The following is a 19,653-nucleotide window of genomic DNA, read 5'->3' as shown; positions in this document are numbered from 1 at the left end:
AACAATAAAAAAACAGAAGCCTCCAAATGGTGGGAATGTATCATTTCCTCAACTCTGCAGTATGGATGAAATAGTTTACAAAAATTTAACAACTATGTAAGGAACACAGAAAGCAGAATTTACTTCCAAGAATTCTGAATTCCTCAAGCTCAACTTTAAATTTCTATTACACACATGCCACTGTACTCATGTAGAGGTCGAGGCCAACTTGCAGGAGCCGGTTCTCACCACCATGTGAGTCTCAGGATTGAATCCCCATGGGCAGGCATGGCAGCAAACGCCTTTACCCGTTCAGTCATCTTGCTGGCTCTATTTCTGGTTTGTTGATGGAGTCTCACTCTCTATCCCAGGCTGGTCTTGAACTCAGAACTCACAGTAGTTTTCTTGAGTGCTGGTGTTCCAGGTGTGAACCATGATGACCAACATGAAACTCTGACATAAAACTCTAATAGAGTTCAGGAGACTGAGGCAGGAGGGTTGCCACAAGCCCAAGGCCAGCCTGGGCTACAAAGTGAGACCCTGCCTCAAAATACTAAATGAATAAATATTTATTTCTTAGTAGATAAGGGAGCAGGGATTTATATTCCATGGGTGTTCACTGTGTGACATGGCATCGTTTACAGCTCTGAGTTTCTACTTCAGCTACTAAGTGCAGGGGGGTACAGTTTCCAAAAGGTGAAACCCAAGTGAATTCTAGACTCTCCACCAACTTCAGGAGTCAGAAACTAACCACTGGATTAAGATCATTCCAGAAGAGAAACCAACTTATAAAAAGCAACATGGGAAGTCACTATGGAAACCAAGGAGACAGCCAGAAAGGGACAAGTCAGTGGGGAAAAGAAACCTGCACTGTTGAAGTATATATCAGACCACTTCCGCCCCCACCACCCCAACCTGTTACAGCGTGTACATAAGATGCACTTCTGCCCCACCCCTAACCTGTTACAGTGTGTACGTGAGATGCACTTCCACCGCCCCCACCCCTAACCTGTTACAGTGTGTACATGAGATGCACTTCCGCCCCCACCACCCCTAACCTGTTACAGTGTGTACATGAGATGCACTTCCACCCCCACCACCCCTAACCTGTTACAGTGTGTACATGAGATGCACTTCCGCCCCCACCCCTAACCTGTTACAGTGTGTACATGAGATGCACTTCCGCCCCACCCCAACCTGTTACAGTGTGTACATGAGATGCACTTCCGCCCCCATCCCTAACCTGTTACAGTGTACATGAGATGCACTTCCACCCCCACCACCCCTAACCTGTTACAGTGTGTACATGAGATGCACTTCCGCCCCACCACCCCTAACCTGTTACAGTGTACATGAGATGCACTTCCGCCCCACCCCTAACCTGTTACAGTGTGTACATGAGATGCACTTCCGCCCCACCACCCCTAACCTGTTACAGTGTGTACATGAGATGCACTTCCGCCCCACCCCTAACACTCTTCATGCATTTGAATGCTTGGTTCCAGTTGGTGGGGATGTTTTAGGAGCTGGAGGTCCTTTAGGTGGTGGTAGGACTTGGCTGGAGGAAGTGTCTCTCTCGAGGGTAGATGCTATGGTATAGGCTGGCTCTGTTTCCAGCAGGGCATCCCCCAACTCACACCATCATGCTCTCTCCACTGTGGCAGTCTTTACCCTTTCATCCCATGAGCCACAATGAATCCTCCCTCAGGTTGTTTCTGTCGGGAGTAACATGGCTGCTGGTGAGAAAAGTAGCTAACGTTTCTGTTCCAAGGGCCCCCCCTTCCCCTTCCACCTTCCTCTTCATCCTGTCTTAGGCACTGGCGTCTCATAGAGAGGCTCTGCTCCCCTCCAGAGGGTCCCACTGGACAGCAGAGACTGTTCCTCAAACACGGAGACACAGTGGATGCCGAAGGATTTGGATTTAGGCGTAGGCTCATGAACACAGATGCTTATGAGTTCAATCTCCCTGTCAGCTGTCTGTAATGCAGTTTCGGAGTTGACTGGACACAGACTTTGAAATGAGCCCAGTGTGGTGGGCTCCAGTTCTGGAGCAGTCTGCAGCTGGACAATGGACCTCTCAGATGAGGTACCCGATAGTCATTTCCATCAGCTCCCTTTACTGAAGGTTCCTTCCCAAGGCTGAAGGAAAGCTGACCTTCCCGTGTTCTCCCCACCCAAGCTGCTGTGTTTCCTAAGGGAGTTCGGGATCACACTCTGTGCATTTCACTGTGTATTAGAAGAACAAGTCCAGGGCTGGGATGTGCAGTTTAGTAACAGAACCTTACACGTGTGAAGCTCCGGGTTCCATCCCCGACACCATAGAAGAGGAAGAAGGAAGTGGAGGGGGGAACAGAAGGGTGAGAGGAGGTGGGGGAAGAGGAGGAGAAGGAGAACCCCAAAGACCAAGAAGATGGAGAAGAATTCTACATTGTGGCTTCTGCAGAATCATAATGATTCCCTTTGGAAGAATACGTCCAATTGGGGAATTTGCCAGCTGGGGATCGTGGGAAAGGACCCACTGATTAAGTCAGGTAAATGGCATTCTTTGGTCTTGGGCATTGGCAATTGTGAAGAGCAAGAAATGCTTTGCCTGGTGCTTGCCTCAGAGAGGATGACTTCTAAAGGGATGGAGAAGGGATGTGCCTCTGTCAGAGAAGCCATGGCTGGCTGCTGGAGTGGAACAAGATGCATCTTCTTCTCCCCGTCCCCACAGCATCCTTTGGCCTTGCTTTAGTACCTACCCTATGTGCTTTGAGCTTTCCTTACTTGGGCCCAAGTCCCTTTCAAATGGGAACTTCTTGGGCGGTTGGTGCTGTGCCTTAGTCATCTTTAAAAATAAATGTGGGAGCCGGGTAGTGGTGGCACACGCCTTTAATCCCAGCACTCGGGAGGCAGAGCCAGGCGGATCTCTGTAAGTTCGAGGCCAGCCTGGTCTACAGAGCGAGTTCCAGGAAAGGCGCAAAGCTACACAGAGAAACCCTGTCTCAAAAAACCAAAAATAAATAAATAAATAATAAATAAATGTGGGGTTTCAGTTGTTGTGTTTTTTCAAAGATTGCAAATGTTTGCATTGGAAATTAACAATGGTACGTCTGAGGACACACTGGGAGGGATAGGAACCCTCGAGTCAGCCACTCACTGGTTCAGAGTATACGCTGGCTGCTAACTTGACTGTGGTCACTAACGTCACAGTGGTGTCTCCACCGCCACTTCCCAGTCCCCAGCCCCTGCTCAGCCTGTCACCCACACATAGACCTGTATTTGGAAGTGTCAAGTTAGCACAGGAGGCCTAGGCAGCCGCCTAGAGAGGGCCTAGGAGCCGCAGTTAACACAGAGAGGGTCCTACAGGAGAGGTACTTACAAGATGAAGACATTTTATTTTCGTGTAAGAAGTGGGGCTGGGCAGAGGTATGTCCTCCACGGTGGTTTAAGTCATCCTGCCCTGGAGTGTCGTATCTATAATGAAATTCTAAAAGGAAAAGGTTGGAAGCACAGCTCCTTGCCTGGGAACGATGACTGTCCCTGGCCACCCCTTCTGGAGTCCCCGAGTTGGCCTCACCTTTTGGTGGTTCTTCACTGCAGACCCTCTGGGAGTTCCGCCCCTCACTGCCGCTGTCCTCACCTCTGTTACGCTGCAGTCCAGTGCCAGACTCAGGACGGAAGCTGGGCCCCGGATCAGAACCTAAAAGGGTGTGTAGAGCCTGCGTAGGTGGCTGTGCATAGCCATGAAGCGTGGAAAGTTAATGCCGACACGCACAGTGTGCCTCGGGCACCAAAGGGTGATTTCCTCAGTGGTGCTCCCAAGGGGGAGGTGCCAACCAAGGGTGTCGTCTCGGACCCCTGCTGACAACAGAGATCTTTCTGATGTGAAAGTCCCCAGATGTCCCCAGGCCAGATAGACACACAGCAAAGATCTGAACCACTGTGGGATTTGGTCCACTGGGTTACTGGGTCCTCTTGCAGTTGTAGCTGGTTTTTTCCAGATTTGCCCCAATACACCCAAGTTCCTCATCTCAGATTCTCTTAGGGCCAAGACTTTGTTCTGTCACCCAGGTGACTGCAAAGATAGTTTCCACCTGTGGAATATTCATAGACTCACGGGAGAATCCAAGTGACAAGTTTGCCTGGCCCGAGACGTTAGGAGCAGAGGGCGTGTGTAGCTGGTGCTGATCTAGAACCCGCTGGGCACACTGTGGGCTGTGGAGGTGCCAGGGAACACCAAGGTGTTTAGAAGTACAGGGCCAGGCAGGGGAGGTCGTAAGCATAAATCACAGGTTAAAGACCTGGGCTTGAATCCTGGTTCTGCACTTATTAGCTGTGGTGACTGAAAATATATACATTAATTCTTTGACACCTGCTATCTATCTATCTATCTATCTATCTATCTATCTATCTATCTATCTATCTATCTATCTATCATCTTTCTAACTATCTACTGAGGCAGGATCTCTCTACATGGCCCTGGCTGCCCTGGAATTAACTCTGTAGACCAGGCTGGCCTCAAACTCACAGAGATCCGCCTGCCTCTGCCTCTTCAGTGCTGGGATTAAAGGCATGCGCCACCACACCTGGCAGATAACTTGCTTTGAAAGGTGGCACTTGGCCTAGGGACCATTTGCCTGGCATGTACAATGCCCTGCATTCCATTTCCAGCACCACAGGGGGAAAGGAAGGTCTTGGTCTGATTCTTCTCTCCTTGAGTATGGGTTCATATCTAACAAAATAAAGCAGTAATGACAATCTAATAACCTCTCTCTGTGAGGTCCCTTGCTCATAAGGTAGCTGGCTGTCACATCTCAATGACAAGCACAGTGGCCTATTGGAGGCTCCACTGAGTCTCCTTGTCAAGGACCAAGTGAGTCATCCACTTAGGCCCCTAATCAAGCCTTCAGGCAATCTCAGATCTGACGGACATCCTCCTAGGGGACCCTGTGCCTGGACCATGCCACCCACTTGCTCCTAAATGCCAGACCCACAGAAACTGTCAGACAATATTGGTCACTGTTTTGAGTCACTAGGTTCTGGGATACATTATGATGAAGTGGTCAATAACTAATATACTGGGTCTTTGACCCAGGCTAGTTAATTTCTTCGAGTTGTACTTCCTTGTCTGTAAAATGAAGATAATACCCATCTCACAAAGGTGCTATAATAATTAAAAGAAACTATGCCAGAGCTCCTTACATTAAAATCAAGGACCCAGAGGGTTGGAGAGACCCAGCAGTTAAGAGCATCTGCTGCTCTTGCAGGAAATCCAGATTCTGTTCCCAGCACCCACATGGTAGCTCACAATCATCTGTTACTCTGGTTCCAGGAGATCTGATACTCTCCTCTGGCTTCCACCAGGGTGAAGCATGCATGTGGTATGCATATATCTACATAGTCAAACACTATACACATAACAACAAGTAAGCCAGGTATAGTGGTGCATGCTTTTAAGCCCAGCACTCGGGAGACAGAGGCAGGTGGATCTCTGTGAGTTTGAGGCCAGCCTGGTCTACAGAGCAAGTTCCAGGACAGCCAGGGCCATATAGAGAGACCCTGCTTCAAATAAATACATCTTTTTTTAAAACCTCAGCTACATAGAAAATTTGAGGCCAGCCTAGGCCACATGAAACCCTGTTTCAAAAAACAAAAAGCCTCCCCAGGAAGAAATCATCACAGAATATTCAGTTCCCCAGCTGCAGATAGGCTCCCAAAGGCATCTTGATATGTAAAGTATAAACCATTTCAGTATCCAGGTCTTCCTAAGGCTAAGTGAACAGTTCTGAGGATTCCTTTAAGTTTAAACTGAGACATTACAAATGCTTTATTACTTTATTTAAAAATAACAAGGGCTGGGATGTGGGTGGGTGGCAGAGCTCTTAGCCTGTGTGAAGCCCTGGGCTCAGTCCTCTGCACCATCAATGACAGCAACAAGAAATGGCAGAGGGCCACCTGCCTGTCATCCTCACTGCCCAACTGAAGCAGGAGTGTCCAATTTGGGGACAGCGTAGGCAACATAGCAATACTTTCCCTTTGAAAATAAAGTAATGAATTTGTCCTATGTTAACAAAGTAATATATTTTAAGTAAAAAACAAAAAGCAAAAAACAAAAAAACAAAAAACAAAAAACAAAAAAACATTTTTTTCCCAAAAATGAAACCCAAAGCTAATGAGAAGAGTGTCATCGTTTCATGCTTTGGTAACTATTTTGGTAACTATCTTTGGCTTCGTAGCTGGGAACTGGGTTCCAAGACAGCATCTCTATTGACATATTACGATACTGGCCTTATATCCCTACGGTACAATACTATTGAGTAAAGGAAGGACCTCCTTGAGAGGGCTTTGAAAGCTCCAGGTCTAAGTGTGGAGTTTAGCAAGTGTTCAGTCCATGAAGCCTATTATTTGAAGAGTTATTTATGTGAGTGAGTGAGTGTGTGTGAGTGTGTGTGTGTGTGTGTGTGTGTGTGCATGTGCGTGTGTGTGCTCAGGTGTCCATGGAGACCAGAAGAGGGCATTAGATTTCTTGTGAGCCTCCCAAACTTGAGTTCTGGGAACGGAATCCTAATCCTCTGCAAGGGCAACAAGTATTCTTTGCCGCTGAACCACCAGGCCTCCTGGTCACCTCTCTGTCACCCTCAGCAGTCTGGCCAGAGTACATTGCTCTACACTGTCTTTGGAGCACGGCTCTTATGACTGACGTCATCAAGTCCCCGTACTCACGCCCTCGGCTCCCACCCCCAGCTGTCCTCGCTTCTGTGAGGTGTATATGAACGAGTCAGCAGCACCTCCCACGGACCTGGTAACCTTACCAGGTGCAGTTCTGGGTCCTGCCGGGAGCATGCTGACAGGCGCAGAGTCCGTCTAGAGGCGAGGATTGGTACTTCATTCTGCGGAGCCATTTCTTAGTTAAATGGCCCATTACTAGTTCTTTGCATTTTGAAAAAGGTTAACAAACGCCACCCTAGCCAAATGCCGAGCTGTGACAACGGCAGATGGCAAGCTGGTACTCACTGTGAGCAGACCTCACAGAGGGATCTTTAACAAGTACGTGCACCCCAACCGCTCCCGCTTACCCAGAGGTGAATCATGGCGCAGCGTTTTCTCATGGATGGTACTGGAAAACTTTCCATAGTTGGTCCTTCTGTGGCCCCCTTTCTCCATTTTCTGTTTCCTAAAAGGAAAAAAAAAAAAGAAGTCTCAAAATTATAGTGTTAGTATGGGTAAACTGAAGTGTTAAATTTCCCTGATATTCTCCAGGCTGGTTGAGGTAGTTCAGTGGGTAGGGTCATTTGCCACCAAGCCTGATGGCTTGTTTGATCCCCACATCATGGAAGGAGAGAACTGATGCCCACAAATTGACCTCTGACCTCCACATATATGCCATGGCTTACACACACACACACACACACACACACACACACACACACACACACACACAAACACACACACTACTTTAAGATGTAAAAAAGAATTTGCAGTACAGAGTTGTAAGAATTGGTGTTTTCTTCATAATGCTATTTCAAAATCAGTTTTTGGGGCTTGGGAGATTTTTGTTTGTTTGTTTTTCAGGCAAGATCTCGAGCTAGTTCAGGCTGGCCAGAAACAATAAGTCTGCCTCCAACCTCCACAGTACTGGGACTTCAGGCCAAGCCACCACACCTGTCTCAGAGCAGACCTTGTCTGGAGAAAAAAGCACGTTTACATTAATTAGTACTGGATTGCATCGCTCTGACCCTCTAAGTACAAGCTAAACCGCATCCAGGAAAGTGGATTGAGGAGCTGATGGCTGGGAGCCTGGAGTTCACGCTAATAGCATACGGCCACCAGGGGGCGTCAGGAAGACGCAAGTACAGTCAGGAGACTTCTCTGGCCTGTGTAATTTCAGCCTCCCTCCACACAGATTCTAACTCCTCCAAAAGAATTTTAATTACTAACAGCTCCCAACAATGCTCTTGCTCAGCCCTGGGATACAGTAACAAGCCCTGGAGGAAAGTGTGCGTTCTAATGTGAAAGGCATGGCGTCCAGGACATCCTGGTGCAGACGGGACAGGGTTGCCCAAGGCTAGTTAGAGAACTTGAAGCATTACTGAGCAAACACATGTCAGTCCAGCTGTGCCTAAGCCTGCTGGTAGTGGAGAGGGGAACCCATTTGGGGGTTCCTGAGGTTGGGACTGGAAAGCCAGGCCCTTTCCAGCCCTTTCTTCCTCTTGGAAAAACATGCTCTCCTCCTGAGTCATGTATTTTCTCACACCTCATTTGGTGTCTCCACCCTCTGCCTCTGGGGCCTGTGAACATCTGCTCTCCGAGTGGGAAACTTGGATGTCGTTCAGGCGAGTGCAGTCCAACGCATCAATTACGTTTCTCTGCTGCTTTTAGACTCCTTTCTGCACTAAGATCTTCTGGCCAAACAGAGCCGCCAAGAGCAATTCTGCTGGAGAAGGCAGTTTTTCAGCCAGACAAAGCGGCTAACATATACCCTCCAATCCCAAATCCGGCATCTGACATAGCACATTGGGATGTGAATTAATATGTCACATCAGCGTATTTACATTTAGGCAATTTACAATTTGTGCATTATCAAACTCCATAAAGAGCTTAACCCCTCGATGACAGTTAAATTGAGACTTTGAACACAAAGGGCACAGCTTTCCTCCAGTGAATAATTCCTCAGGGCTGTCGTGGACGTTACCAAGATTCAATTCCTGAGTCCTGTGTAAGACCTCCCACAGTGGAGTCACATGTGTGATTTTATACTGAGTTGGGCTTATCTTCCCACCTTCTTCTCCATTTTAAATGCTCACTCTGGAACACGGGTCCCGGCCAGAGCTGATATGTTTTTGATATGTTTTTGTAGGCCTTAGATTAGGAATTTGGAAAAGCAACAATTGGTACTTCAATGCTTAATCTTTTTTTTTTTTTTTCCTCCCGAGTCAATGTCTCACTATGGAACTATGTAGACCAGGCTGGCCTCTAACTCAGAGATCTCCTCGCCTCTCCTAGGATTAAAGGTGTGTCACCAGGCCCAGCAATCAAAATCTTTTATAAATGTCAAAATAGTTCATTAGACCTAATAAAAATCTTTTTTTAAGGATCCCAAATCTGGATTGCTGATTAATTCAATACCCTAAAGATCACAAGCCTGGGCTGCCCGGGTGAGCAAGCTTCGGCGGGCGGCGGCATTCTGTGCTTTGAGAGCTTAGAGGCGCAGTCCCACGCAAAGGCTGGAAGCGCTGGCCCATCCCAGGCCATGCGTGGTCCTCTGTAGCCCAACCCATGCTGCTGTTTCTTTTTCTTGAGGCAGGACGTAATAGAGCACTCGTGACAGGTGGCTTCCATGGAGCAGCGCTTTCTAACAGGAAGTGACAGTCCTCCGGAGCTTGTCATCCGCTCTTATTGGAGCGCATTATGTACTTAAACAGCGGTTGCAAAACAGCCCTTCCCTCCTTGACCCTTGACCCTTCCAGGTAAATCAGCTGAGCTTTGTACCAGGAGGTGGTGCCTTGCCTAACTGATAGGAGCTGCAGACGTCCTGAAAGCGCACAGGCCAACTGCTGTTCCAGTGGGTGTTTCAAAGTGTTGCCGACTTCTCTTTAGGGTTTTTATAGCTTCCAGCCTGTTAAAGCTGAAGGATTTCTTCCTTAGGAATTCAAAGGTCTGTCCTGAGAAGAGGAATGAGGCTTGTTTCCCGTGAGATTTGGGGGCTCATGTGAGACCGAATAGGAAAGACTCTGTGTGTGTGTGTGTGTGTGTGTGTGTGTGTGTGTGTGTGTGTGTGTGTGTGTGTTGCAGGCACATGAATGAGTATGTCGGTATACATGCTTACAGAGGCCACTGATCTCCACCTTATTGCTTTGAGATAGGATCTCCTACTGAACTGGAAGGCTGGCTGACCATTGAGCTTCCAGGTTCATCCTGTCCTTGCGGACACACACACACACACACACACACACACACACACACACACACACACTCCTGCAAATGCGAGGGATACAGACATCCGAAGCCATGTCATGCTTTTTATGGAGGTTTGGGGGATTTGCACTCAGAGCTTCGTCTTGCACAGCAAGTATTCTTACCCACAGAGCCAGCCCCGGGAAAGAGTTTTGCTCACCACAGATAGCAGTGCAGGTGAGAGCTAGTCTTCACTGCGGACTGTGACGCCCCAGCCGGGCAGTGTTCAGTCTGCAGAGCGTGGTGCGCATGCTGTGGCTGGTTCCTCCTTAGGGATGCTCATCAGAATCACCAGGGAGACTATAATGAATGGCTCCTACCAGACCACCCCTCCCAGCAATGCTGGCAAGGTAGGTGGGGTGGGGGCGTGCTCATTATTGAAAAAAACTTCTGCAAGGGTTTTGGATGCTCTCTGCAGTCAAGAACCAGCGATGACTGATTTTCAAAGTGAGGGGGAACCCAGCCCTGAGATGCAGGCTTCTGCAGCCAGCCAGTGGCTTAGTTTAGCTGTTAGCCATGCTCACTGGGATTATGAAGCCATCACTGCCTTCCACCCATCCTCAAGAAGCCCTCACCACCAAGGAGGGGGCAGCAGAAAGCCCAGTGCGGCTGGGGCGCCATCATATCTGCATGTACCTGCCTTCCCCAGACACTGTAGGATTCTCCTGTGCCACAAAACACAGCTCAGACCTGGATAACTTCGCCACATCAGGACCAGAGATAATCGCCGGGCAACCCTTACAGACAGGAAGTGAGCCCGGGGGACCAGAGGAAAGCGCTCTCCCTTAGCTCTGATAGCTCTCACTGGGGACAGAGCCTCTCATGGCCCGGTTTGGAGAAGGGAAGCTTCGGTCCTATTTGCGCTTCTTTCTTCCTCCAAAAGTATTTTGAAATCTGGAGTACAGATGAGAGAGAATACGTCCCCTTCCCCGATGCTCACCTTATTTTCAAAGTCCTCCACCCTCCACCCCAAGATGAACAGATTTGGGAAGTCGTAGGGATTTCCTTTTGTTGCAAGGATGCAGTGAATCCATGCCAAGCAAGTGATCTACAGCCTGCCCCCCGAAGATGCTTTTTAATGGTCTATTTGGAGAGAGAGAGAGAGAGAGAGAGAGAGAGAGAGAGAGAGAGAGAGAGAGAGAGTGAGAGTGTGTGTGTGTGTGTGTGTGTGTGTGCGTGCATCACATGCCATGGTGTATGTGTGGCGGTCAAAAGACAAGTTTCAGAATCATATTCCACCTTCTACCTTGCTGAGACAGGTCTCTCTTTTTCTTTCTTTCTTTCTTTCTTTCTTTCTTTCTTTCTTTCTTTCTTTCTTTCTTTCTTTCTTTCTTTCTTTCTTTCCTTCTTTCTTGTTTTTTCTGAGACAGGGTTTCTCCGTGTAGACTAAGCTGGGCTGAAACTCGCTCTATAGACCAGGTTGGCCTCGAAATCTGGTCTCTCTTGTTCCTGTGGATGCCCTGTGTAGTTTGGGCTAGCCAGCACTGCCCTGTCTCCACCTCCCAGCTCTCTGAAGGAGAGCTGCTGCATCGGTCTTTAACACGTGGATTCCCGGGTCCAGGGACCACATTTGAGTCCTCAGGCTTAGACAGTCAGCGCTTTTACCACTGAGCTATCATCCCCCAGCCTCTAGAAGAAGACTTTTAAACCACTGGATACTCCAGCTCAAAGTTTTTTTGTTTGTTTTCCAAAGAAATGTATTCATTCATGAATTAGCATGAGATCTAGGGACCACTGGCAGCCTAAGTGGTGGGAACACACATACACTCCTTAAACACTGTCCGATTGCACAACTGAATGCACGGGCTGACAGGCCTGCCATGCCGTTTAGCTGCGGTCCTCTCATCCCTCACGAAAACAACATAAATGCCCCCTTTCCACCATCATAAACGAGGCTGGCACAAACATTACCGCACGCGTGGGTTTTTCCACATTTTGAATTATTTCCTGAGGAAACATCTGGGCCAAAGGTTTCGAGCGTGTTTGTGCGATGACGCGTCTTCCAGATCGCCTTCTATAAGTTTCGTGATTGGATTAGACAGCTTCCACCGATGTGGGTGCCTCAGCTTGACCACGCCTTACTCAGCACCAAGAAGAATCTCCTGAAAATGTTTTCGCTGACTTAAGGTGGGCGGAGCAAGATGTGTGAGTTGGCATCTTTTCTAGTTTCAAACAAGGTGAACGCTTCTCTCACGGTTTTTTGTTTGTTGGTTTTCTTTCCTATTCACTTTTGAACTCCCATCCTATTTGATCATTAATTTTTTGAAGTGCTTTGGTATTTTTTTTTCCTTTGAGAGAAACAGCTACAGTCCGTGCTGTTTTCCCGTTGTGTTCCAGATGCCTCTCATGCACCTCATCTGTGACGTTCTGTCGTCGCAGCTCTGCCGGCTGCACTTCGATGATGGACAGAATTAGACGCAGGGAACTTGCCAAGGTCACAGGAGAGTGAGCCGCCGAGCCGCCATCTCCCCTGTACCGTGTGGCTCACACGAGTGCGTTCTTAACCCCAGGTCTGCTTCCTTGTGGGAGCCCTGGACAGAACGAAGATTTCCACACCAACAATACACACTCTCCTACTTTCCCAACTGTCTGCCTTAAAAATAAATAAATGACTGAGGCTTTGGCGTTACCTATGCAAGTAACAGAGAAATCGTGAGTAGCCACTAAAGGAACACCGGTGAATTTCACCAATGGTCAACAGAAACCAACAGGGAGACACCAGGTTTTACCTCCCCCACCCCTTAGCAAAGGTTGGGAAGACAAGACTCTCTCGGGCGGGCTGAAGTAGGAGAGCCTGGCATTCCCACGTGGAGGTGGGTCCTGAACACTGGCATCCAACTGCTTCGCGGGAAGGTTAGGTGTGCACTGTGTGACCCATGACCTTTCTCGGGGAAATTTCTTTTAGGGAAAGGTTCTTGTTCTGTATCTCTAGCTGGCCCAGAACTCATTGTGTAGACCAGGCTGGCCTCAAGCAATCCTCCTGCCTCTGCTTTCCAAGTACTAGGACTACAGGAATGTGTTACCATTCCTGACCGGGAACTTTTCTCTACCCCTTCATCATTTCTGAGTGCTTTTGTAATAAGAATATTACTTGTTTTTTTTTTTTTTTGTTTGTTTTTTGAGACAGGATTTCATGTAGCCCAGGCTAGCCTTGATCTCCTGTTCCTCCTGCCTCTACCTGCCACCACACCTGGCTCTCATATTTATAGTTCCCCTGCCATTTTTTCCCTCTTTTCTTCTTGTATTACCACTAAGCTCACAGAGTCATCCCCACACTTAACATTTAAACTACAGTCAGCGGCAGAATGGAGACGTCCTCAAACAATTTGGGAGATTTGGGTTTTATTATCTTTCCTGTCATTTGTCCCATGTAGGCCTCACCCCTCTGAAGTATTCCTCCTCGGCAAAAAGTCTTTATAAACCAAAGCTCCCAACCAACAGAATTATTGTATTATTATTATTTTCTGCCTATGACAATTAGGTTGTAATTTTGTCAACTGGGCACAAGTTACAGTCATGTGGAAAGAGGAAATTGAATTTGAGGAAAAACCTCCATCAAACCTGCCCCCAAGCATGTGGGTCATTTTCTGGATTAATGATTGATGTGGGAGGGCCCAGCTACTTGGGATGGTGCCATCCCCGTGCAGGTGGTCCTGGTTGTATAAAGTAGGCTGGGTAGGCCATTGGGGGAAAAGCCAGGAAGCAGCGTTTCTCCACGGCTTCTGCTTCAGTTCCTGCTCTGACTTCCCTCAATGGTGGACGTGACCTGTGAGGTGAAAGAAACTCTCCCCTCCCCACATTACTTCAGGTCACCGTCTTTATCACGGCAATAGAAACCCAGTCGCGACACAGACCCGAGATATTTACTCCCTGTAGATCCTGGTTACCCAAATGCTCATCCCCGGATGGGAACCAGCACCACTGGCACCACCTGGGCTCTAACTGCGGAAGCACATGGTCTTACCGGACCCACTGAATCAATGCCCATTTTTCAGTAAGATGCAGGGCTGACCCCTAGGCCCAGAGAAGCCCTGGTCTGGGTTCCCCAAGTCCCTCCAGAACTGGAAGGGTGGGAGACATTAGCCACAGCGGTATCACTAACACACACCAGGCCGCCTGAGAGGTGTAGAGCCTGAGCTGAGGTAGAACTGAGTGGGAAACTGAGTTTGCGATGCCAGGGCTCTGGGGTCAGGTGAGCCAGTCGATCTAACAATCCCAATGTTCATCATACTCAACAACAAGGTTTTGGAATTTGAGTTTGGGCACCGAGGGTCAAACCTCGGGCTCCGTGCATGCTAACTCTGTGCTCTACTCCTGAACCACATCCCTAGTCTTTTCCATTTGTTTAAAATTTTGAGACAGGTGCTCATGAAGTTGCCCGGGCTGGCCTGGAACTTGCAACCTGGGCAGGCCTTGGATCTGTGAGCCACCCGCTTCAGCCTCCAGAGTAGCTAGAATTGCAGGCAAGCACCACAGGCCTGGCAACAGGAATTTTAATTAAGGAGCCAACGGAGCAAGCGGTATGGAACCAGGTGATGCTCACAGGATCAGAGCAGCCTGATGGCCGTTTGATCCATTTAATCCCGGGCAGCTATATTCCTACTTGGTCTATGTAGGTAAGTAGGTTTTGTTGTTGTTTGCTTTTTATATAAAGAGGAAGAGAAGGCAGTGTGCATGTTAACATTAATTTCTGAACTTCCTTCTCCAGGTGGGGAAAGGCCCATGGGAATTTAGTTCAGTGCTCCTGGGCCTGTGGAAGGAGCGACCTATGGGACAGTGTTGTGAGGATGTCCTGCAGCTACTGTCCCTCTGTCATTCTTGGCTGTGTGGGACCTTGGCCCTCTGCCTCTGGGCTGTGTGGCCGGATGCAGGCAGGAGCCCCCACCCCATCCCACTTCAGGCCCGATACCGAGTGGTGGAGGCATCCGGAGAGGACTCACATCTTTGGGGCCAGCTCACTGAGCTCCCTGGAGGTGACCTTCTGTGGCCCTGCCTCTGGCAGCCCTGTCACCTCCCTTCTTCGTGAGCTCCGGGGTCCTGGGACACAGCCAGCGTGCTCCTTGGTCATCTGCAGGAACACACAGAAGGAGCCATTAGGACTGCGGCTGTAGGAAATGACTCAATCAGGTCAGCACCCAAACACCCCCAAGGTTTACCTGGCTTTACCTCCCGTCCTTTGCTCCAGGCTCTTCACCTTGCCGGGGTCTCACCTTAGGACTTAGTTTAAATGCCCCTGGCCGCCTTCTGTCCCTTAGGATGGGACCTCCCATGCTTACTCGGTCATATCCCATTACTTAATAGGCATGACAAGCTAACAGCCAGGCGGTACCTCACTCTGAGTCCTGCCCTGTTTTAAGTACCTGACATCCATTAGCTCATCTAAATGAGCTAACCACCCGGCCAGGCAGGCATTGTTCTCCCCATTTTCCAGAGGAGGGAACTGAGGCACGGAGAGGTTGCATAACTGTCCCGAGATCACAAAGCTGATAAGTGACAAACTAATATTTGAACTGAGGTGATCTGGTTTCGGAGCCGTGCAGGATGCATTGTTACCCCTCAAGGCCCTTTTTATCATTCTGCAGTCATTCCGACTCTTCCTCACAGAGGCATACGTATCTCCGTGGCAGGTGATTTTCTGTCCTATACTACAGTCTTAGAAAAGTGCCTACAGTTTACCAATAATCGCTGTAAGGATGAATGGATTGCTGAATGAGTAGGGTTATTCGTAGACTCTCGGGACTATATACTTTTTGGAGTATATAAGATGTCATCCCTTCACCACAGTTGCTGTGAACTTTAGGACCACATAATGAGCAAATGCAGACTTGTTGCGCAATGGCTGGGCCTCTTCAGGCTCCTCCCACTGCTAACTCAGGTTCAAGCTCAGGGGGACATCATGCTGAGAACCTGAAGCTAATGCAGATTCAGGCTTAGCAGGGTACCACCACACCAGTGCTGGCGTCCTGGGCGGCACTGAGACTGTTGTTAAGGCTAAAGGGCTCCGGGCTTCTGATATGGCGCTCCCACCCCATGTCGGGTATTTAGGATGTCGGGGCACAAAACAAGTCAGACTCAAGCTACGATTTCCCAAAGGCTGGAACAAGGAATCCCGCTTCGAAAGAGGGGGAGGGGGAGGCACACAGAACGCTATTCCTCTGAAGCTGGCCTTCCACTAAGTGAGGTTTGGCCAGGAAGCAAGCGCCTGGAGGAGGCAGGCATACCTCTTTGGAAGAGTTTACACTTATATAATATCTTGGCTTTAGCTGACAAAAGCTTCATTCAGATTTGGAATATCCCCTTCAGGCTGGGTCTTCATTACTGCATGAAACTAAAGAGCCTGGTGAAGGCAATTATTTAGATGACTCAGTTTCTCAGAATTCTAGCGCAGTCTGAATTGTTCTGATAATTGAGGCTGAATTGGGTGTGGTGGCTGATGTATGTAATCCCTGTACTCTGGGAGGCAGAGGCAGGAGAACCAGTCCAAGTTTGAGGATAGTCTGGTCTTTGTGGCAAGTTCTAAGACAGCCTGGGCTACATAGCAAGACCCCATCATAAAAAAAAGTTAAATACAAGGGCCGGGAGGATGCTCAGCTGATAAAGTGCCTGTGGTGCAAAAACTGAGCACCAAAGAGCAGAGAAAGCCACTGCAGGTTGATTCTCAAGCCTGCAGGTATAGAAAAGCCAAAAGATTCTAACGTTCGAGACAGAATGCAGGAGGGGACTCAGAGGAAACCATTAGTTTACTGAGCTTGCTTTTTTTGGTTTTTTGTTTGTTTGTTTTCGTTTAAAAGGGGGACTACGGCGGATGGAGAGATGGTTTGGCAGTTAAGAGCACTTGCTGCTCTTCCAGAGGACCTGAGTCTGATTCCCAGCAGCCACATCAGGCGACTCACCTTAACTCTTGCCACAAAGGGATCCTCTGCCTCTGCCTCCACTCAGGTACATATACCCACACAGAGACAAGTACACATAATTAAAAACAATATTTTAAAGAGGCGGCATAAAATTAGGAAGAAAAGCCGGGCGGTGGTGGCGCACGCCTTTAATCCCAGCACTCGGGAGGCAGAGCCAGGCGGATCGCTGTGAGTTCGAGGCCAGCCTGGGCTACGGAGTGAGTTCCAGGAAAGGCGCAAAGCTACACAGAGAAACCCTGTCTCGAAAAACCAAAAAAAAAAAAAAAAAAAAAAAAAATTAGGAAGAAAAATCTTTATCCAGGCATGAGCCACGGGAGTTTTGTTATTCACCCGGAAGAGCTAGCTCTTTAGCGTCTTGTCATTTTGAACTGCAGTGTTGAAGCCTAAACTAATGCAGTGTCTCAAAAATTAACACTTGAAATAGCTTCCAATCATGAGAAGCTGGCTCCATTTTAAACAATATGACTCATGAGGCTTTGGCAAGTCAAAGATTAAGACAGAATCCAGCAGGCCCACGAACTGAGAGTGCTTCTCATAAACAGTGCTTCTCCTGGTGCCGCGTTAGGCTGGCAGCTGCTGGATTGCCTCATCTGAGGCTGAAGAGGACACAGATCCACAACATCCAGGGTGAGGGGAGAGCACTGGGGGGAGAGAAGGGGCCCAAGGACACGGGTGTGCATCAGTTTTCCCTTTACGATCTTCAAGTAGTACAACTAACTCGAAGATTACCCCGTTCACTTCTTGAGTGGATGGATACATACAGGCGTATTCTGGGCTGTATAGTCAGCCCTCAAGCTAGGGACAACAGTTCATAAACAGGACCCTGGGCTGTGTTATTCATGTCCCCTGTCTTCAGGCAGGAAGGACAATGCACATGTGCCCGAGGGGCATCCTGTTTAGAGTTTTGTTCCAGCAGTCCAGGCTCCAATCCTCGCTCACTGCCTCCAATGTCTCCTCTCTACCCTGGCATGATTAACCTTGCTTCTCTGGACCTGATGATGTCAAGGTCACTCATGCTTGCTTTTTTCCCCCCATTATTAGTGTGTGTGTGTGTGTGTGTGTGTGTGTGTGTGTGTGTGTGTCTGTGTCTGTGTGTGTCTGTGTATGCAAGTGTGCTACAGCACTTGTGTGGAGGTCAAAGGCGTGGAAGCTGGTTCTCTCCTGTCTGTGGACCCCAGGGTATAAACTCAGGTCATCAGGCCTGACAACATAGGCCTTTACCTCCTGAGCTGTCTGGCCAGCTGCTGAAGAAGCTACTCATTTCCCGTGAGTTGGATGCTAAGGCTTTCTGCTGAGCTGTTGAAAGGGAACCCAGTTCTGTGTTGAGGATCAAACCTAAGTGAGCGTGAGAAGCAAACCTCATCCCCAGCTCCCACTCTCACAGTCCTAAGAGCTGTGATTCGGAGGAAATACTTGTTAATGTGAATTTACAGGAGGGCAAATATAAATCCCCAGGCGGTGGCGGCACACACCTTTAATCCCAGCACTCGGGAGGCAGAGCCAGGCGGATTTCTGTGAGTTCAAGGCCAGTCTGGTCTACAGAGTGAGATCTAGGACAGGCACCAAAACTACACAGAGAAACCCTGTCTCAAAAAACCAAAAAAAGAAAAAAAAATCTAACAAGTTTGTTATGAATATATGTACATATATAAGAATATACTTTATCCAACACTCACCTAAATAACTTTGGATTAAATAGGAAATTTTAAAAAAGGGAATCAGGGCTGATGAGATGGCTCAATACTTAAAAGTACTTGCCACCCAAGCCTGACAATCTGAGTCATCACGTGAAAAACTGGATGCATATGATGGTGCACAGCTGTACGCAGCTGTAATCCCAGAACACCTGTGGTGGGGTGGGAGCAGGAAACAAGAGAATCATCCAGGACCTTCCGACCAACTGGCCTGGCACAGACTCGCCTCAACCATGAGGAAGGAAAGAACCAACACCCAAAAGTTGTCCTCTGGCTCCCACATGCATGCCATGACACTCATGTACCCGCATTCATACACACACACACACACACACACACACACACACACACACACACACAAATAAACAAAAACTGGAGATCGGGGACAAGGAGAGACCGTACCTTAAGACAAAGAAGTGAGGGCTGGAGACACAGTTCAGTGGTGGCGTGCTTGCCTAAGACCTCAGTGACTATCCCGGTGCTGTGTTAAGACACTATGACCAAGACAACTTACAGGAGGAAGGACTTATTTGGACTAACAGTTCCAGAAGGATAGAGTCCATCATGGCAGCAAGCAGCAAGCATGGCAGCTGGAACTGAGAGCTTACATCTTCAAATGCAAGCATGAAGAAAAACAAAACAAACAAAAACAAAGCAAAAATGAATGGGAAATGATACAAGTCTGTGAAGTCTCAAAACCTGCCTCCAATGACATACTTCCTCCGACAAGGCTGCATCTCCTAAATCTCCCCAAACAGATCTACCGTCTGGGGACCATGTGTTCAAATACATGAGCCTGTTGGGGACATTCTCATGCAAAGCACCATATCCAGCACACACAAGGCCCTGGCTTCAAGCTCCAGTAGGAATAAAACGTGAGATGAGAGAGAGCAAGACCCCAGGTAGTATAAAGTGGAGGGCTCAAGGACATGCCTGGAGACTGCAGGTGGTAGCTAAAGAAAAAAAAAAAAAAGACATGGAGATATAGGAAAGACATTTAGGAGGGAATTTATGTTCTTTTCTGTAAAATGGAAGACAAGATTGTATTCTGGAAATATCAGGGGGAAGGGATTGATGGAGATAGACTAATTTCTTGACTACAGATTCTTCTGTTAATGTGTAAAAAAACA

General features: G+C 48.3%; 1 protein-coding gene across 17 annotated transcripts in view; it reads right to left on the bottom strand.

Annotated features, from left to right (window-relative positions):
* The window catches only part of Aknad1 (AKNA domain containing 1), a 35,424-nt gene that overhangs the window by 4,027 nt on the left and 11,744 nt on the right, over positions 1–19,653 (bottom strand). For all 17 annotated transcript variants that reach the window (XR_013052305.1, XM_076574838.1, XM_042279749.2 and 14 more), the window contains exons 6-9: positions 14,856–14,983; positions 7,038–7,135; positions 3,539–3,661; positions 3,341–3,448 (exon numbers count right to left, since the gene is read on the bottom strand). Coding sequence is in view for 16 of the 17 variants with exons in the window: in XM_076574838.1 (XP_076430953.1) it covers positions 3,341–3,448; positions 3,539–3,661; positions 7,038–7,135; positions 14,856–14,983 (457 nt within the window). In the remaining variant the exon portion in view is untranslated. The remainder of the gene's footprint in view (positions 1–3,340; positions 3,449–3,538; positions 3,662–7,037; positions 7,136–14,855; positions 14,984–19,653) is intronic.

This window comes from Peromyscus maniculatus, chromosome 6 (assembly GCF_049852395.1).
Source record: "Peromyscus maniculatus bairdii isolate BWxNUB_F1_BW_parent chromosome 6, HU_Pman_BW_mat_3.1, whole genome shotgun sequence".
In the NCBI taxonomy this organism is placed as follows: domain Eukaryota; kingdom Metazoa; phylum Chordata; class Mammalia; order Rodentia; family Cricetidae; genus Peromyscus; species Peromyscus maniculatus.
The sequence above is the reverse complement of the archived record's forward strand: the minus strand, read 5'-3'. Positions and strand labels throughout refer to the sequence as shown.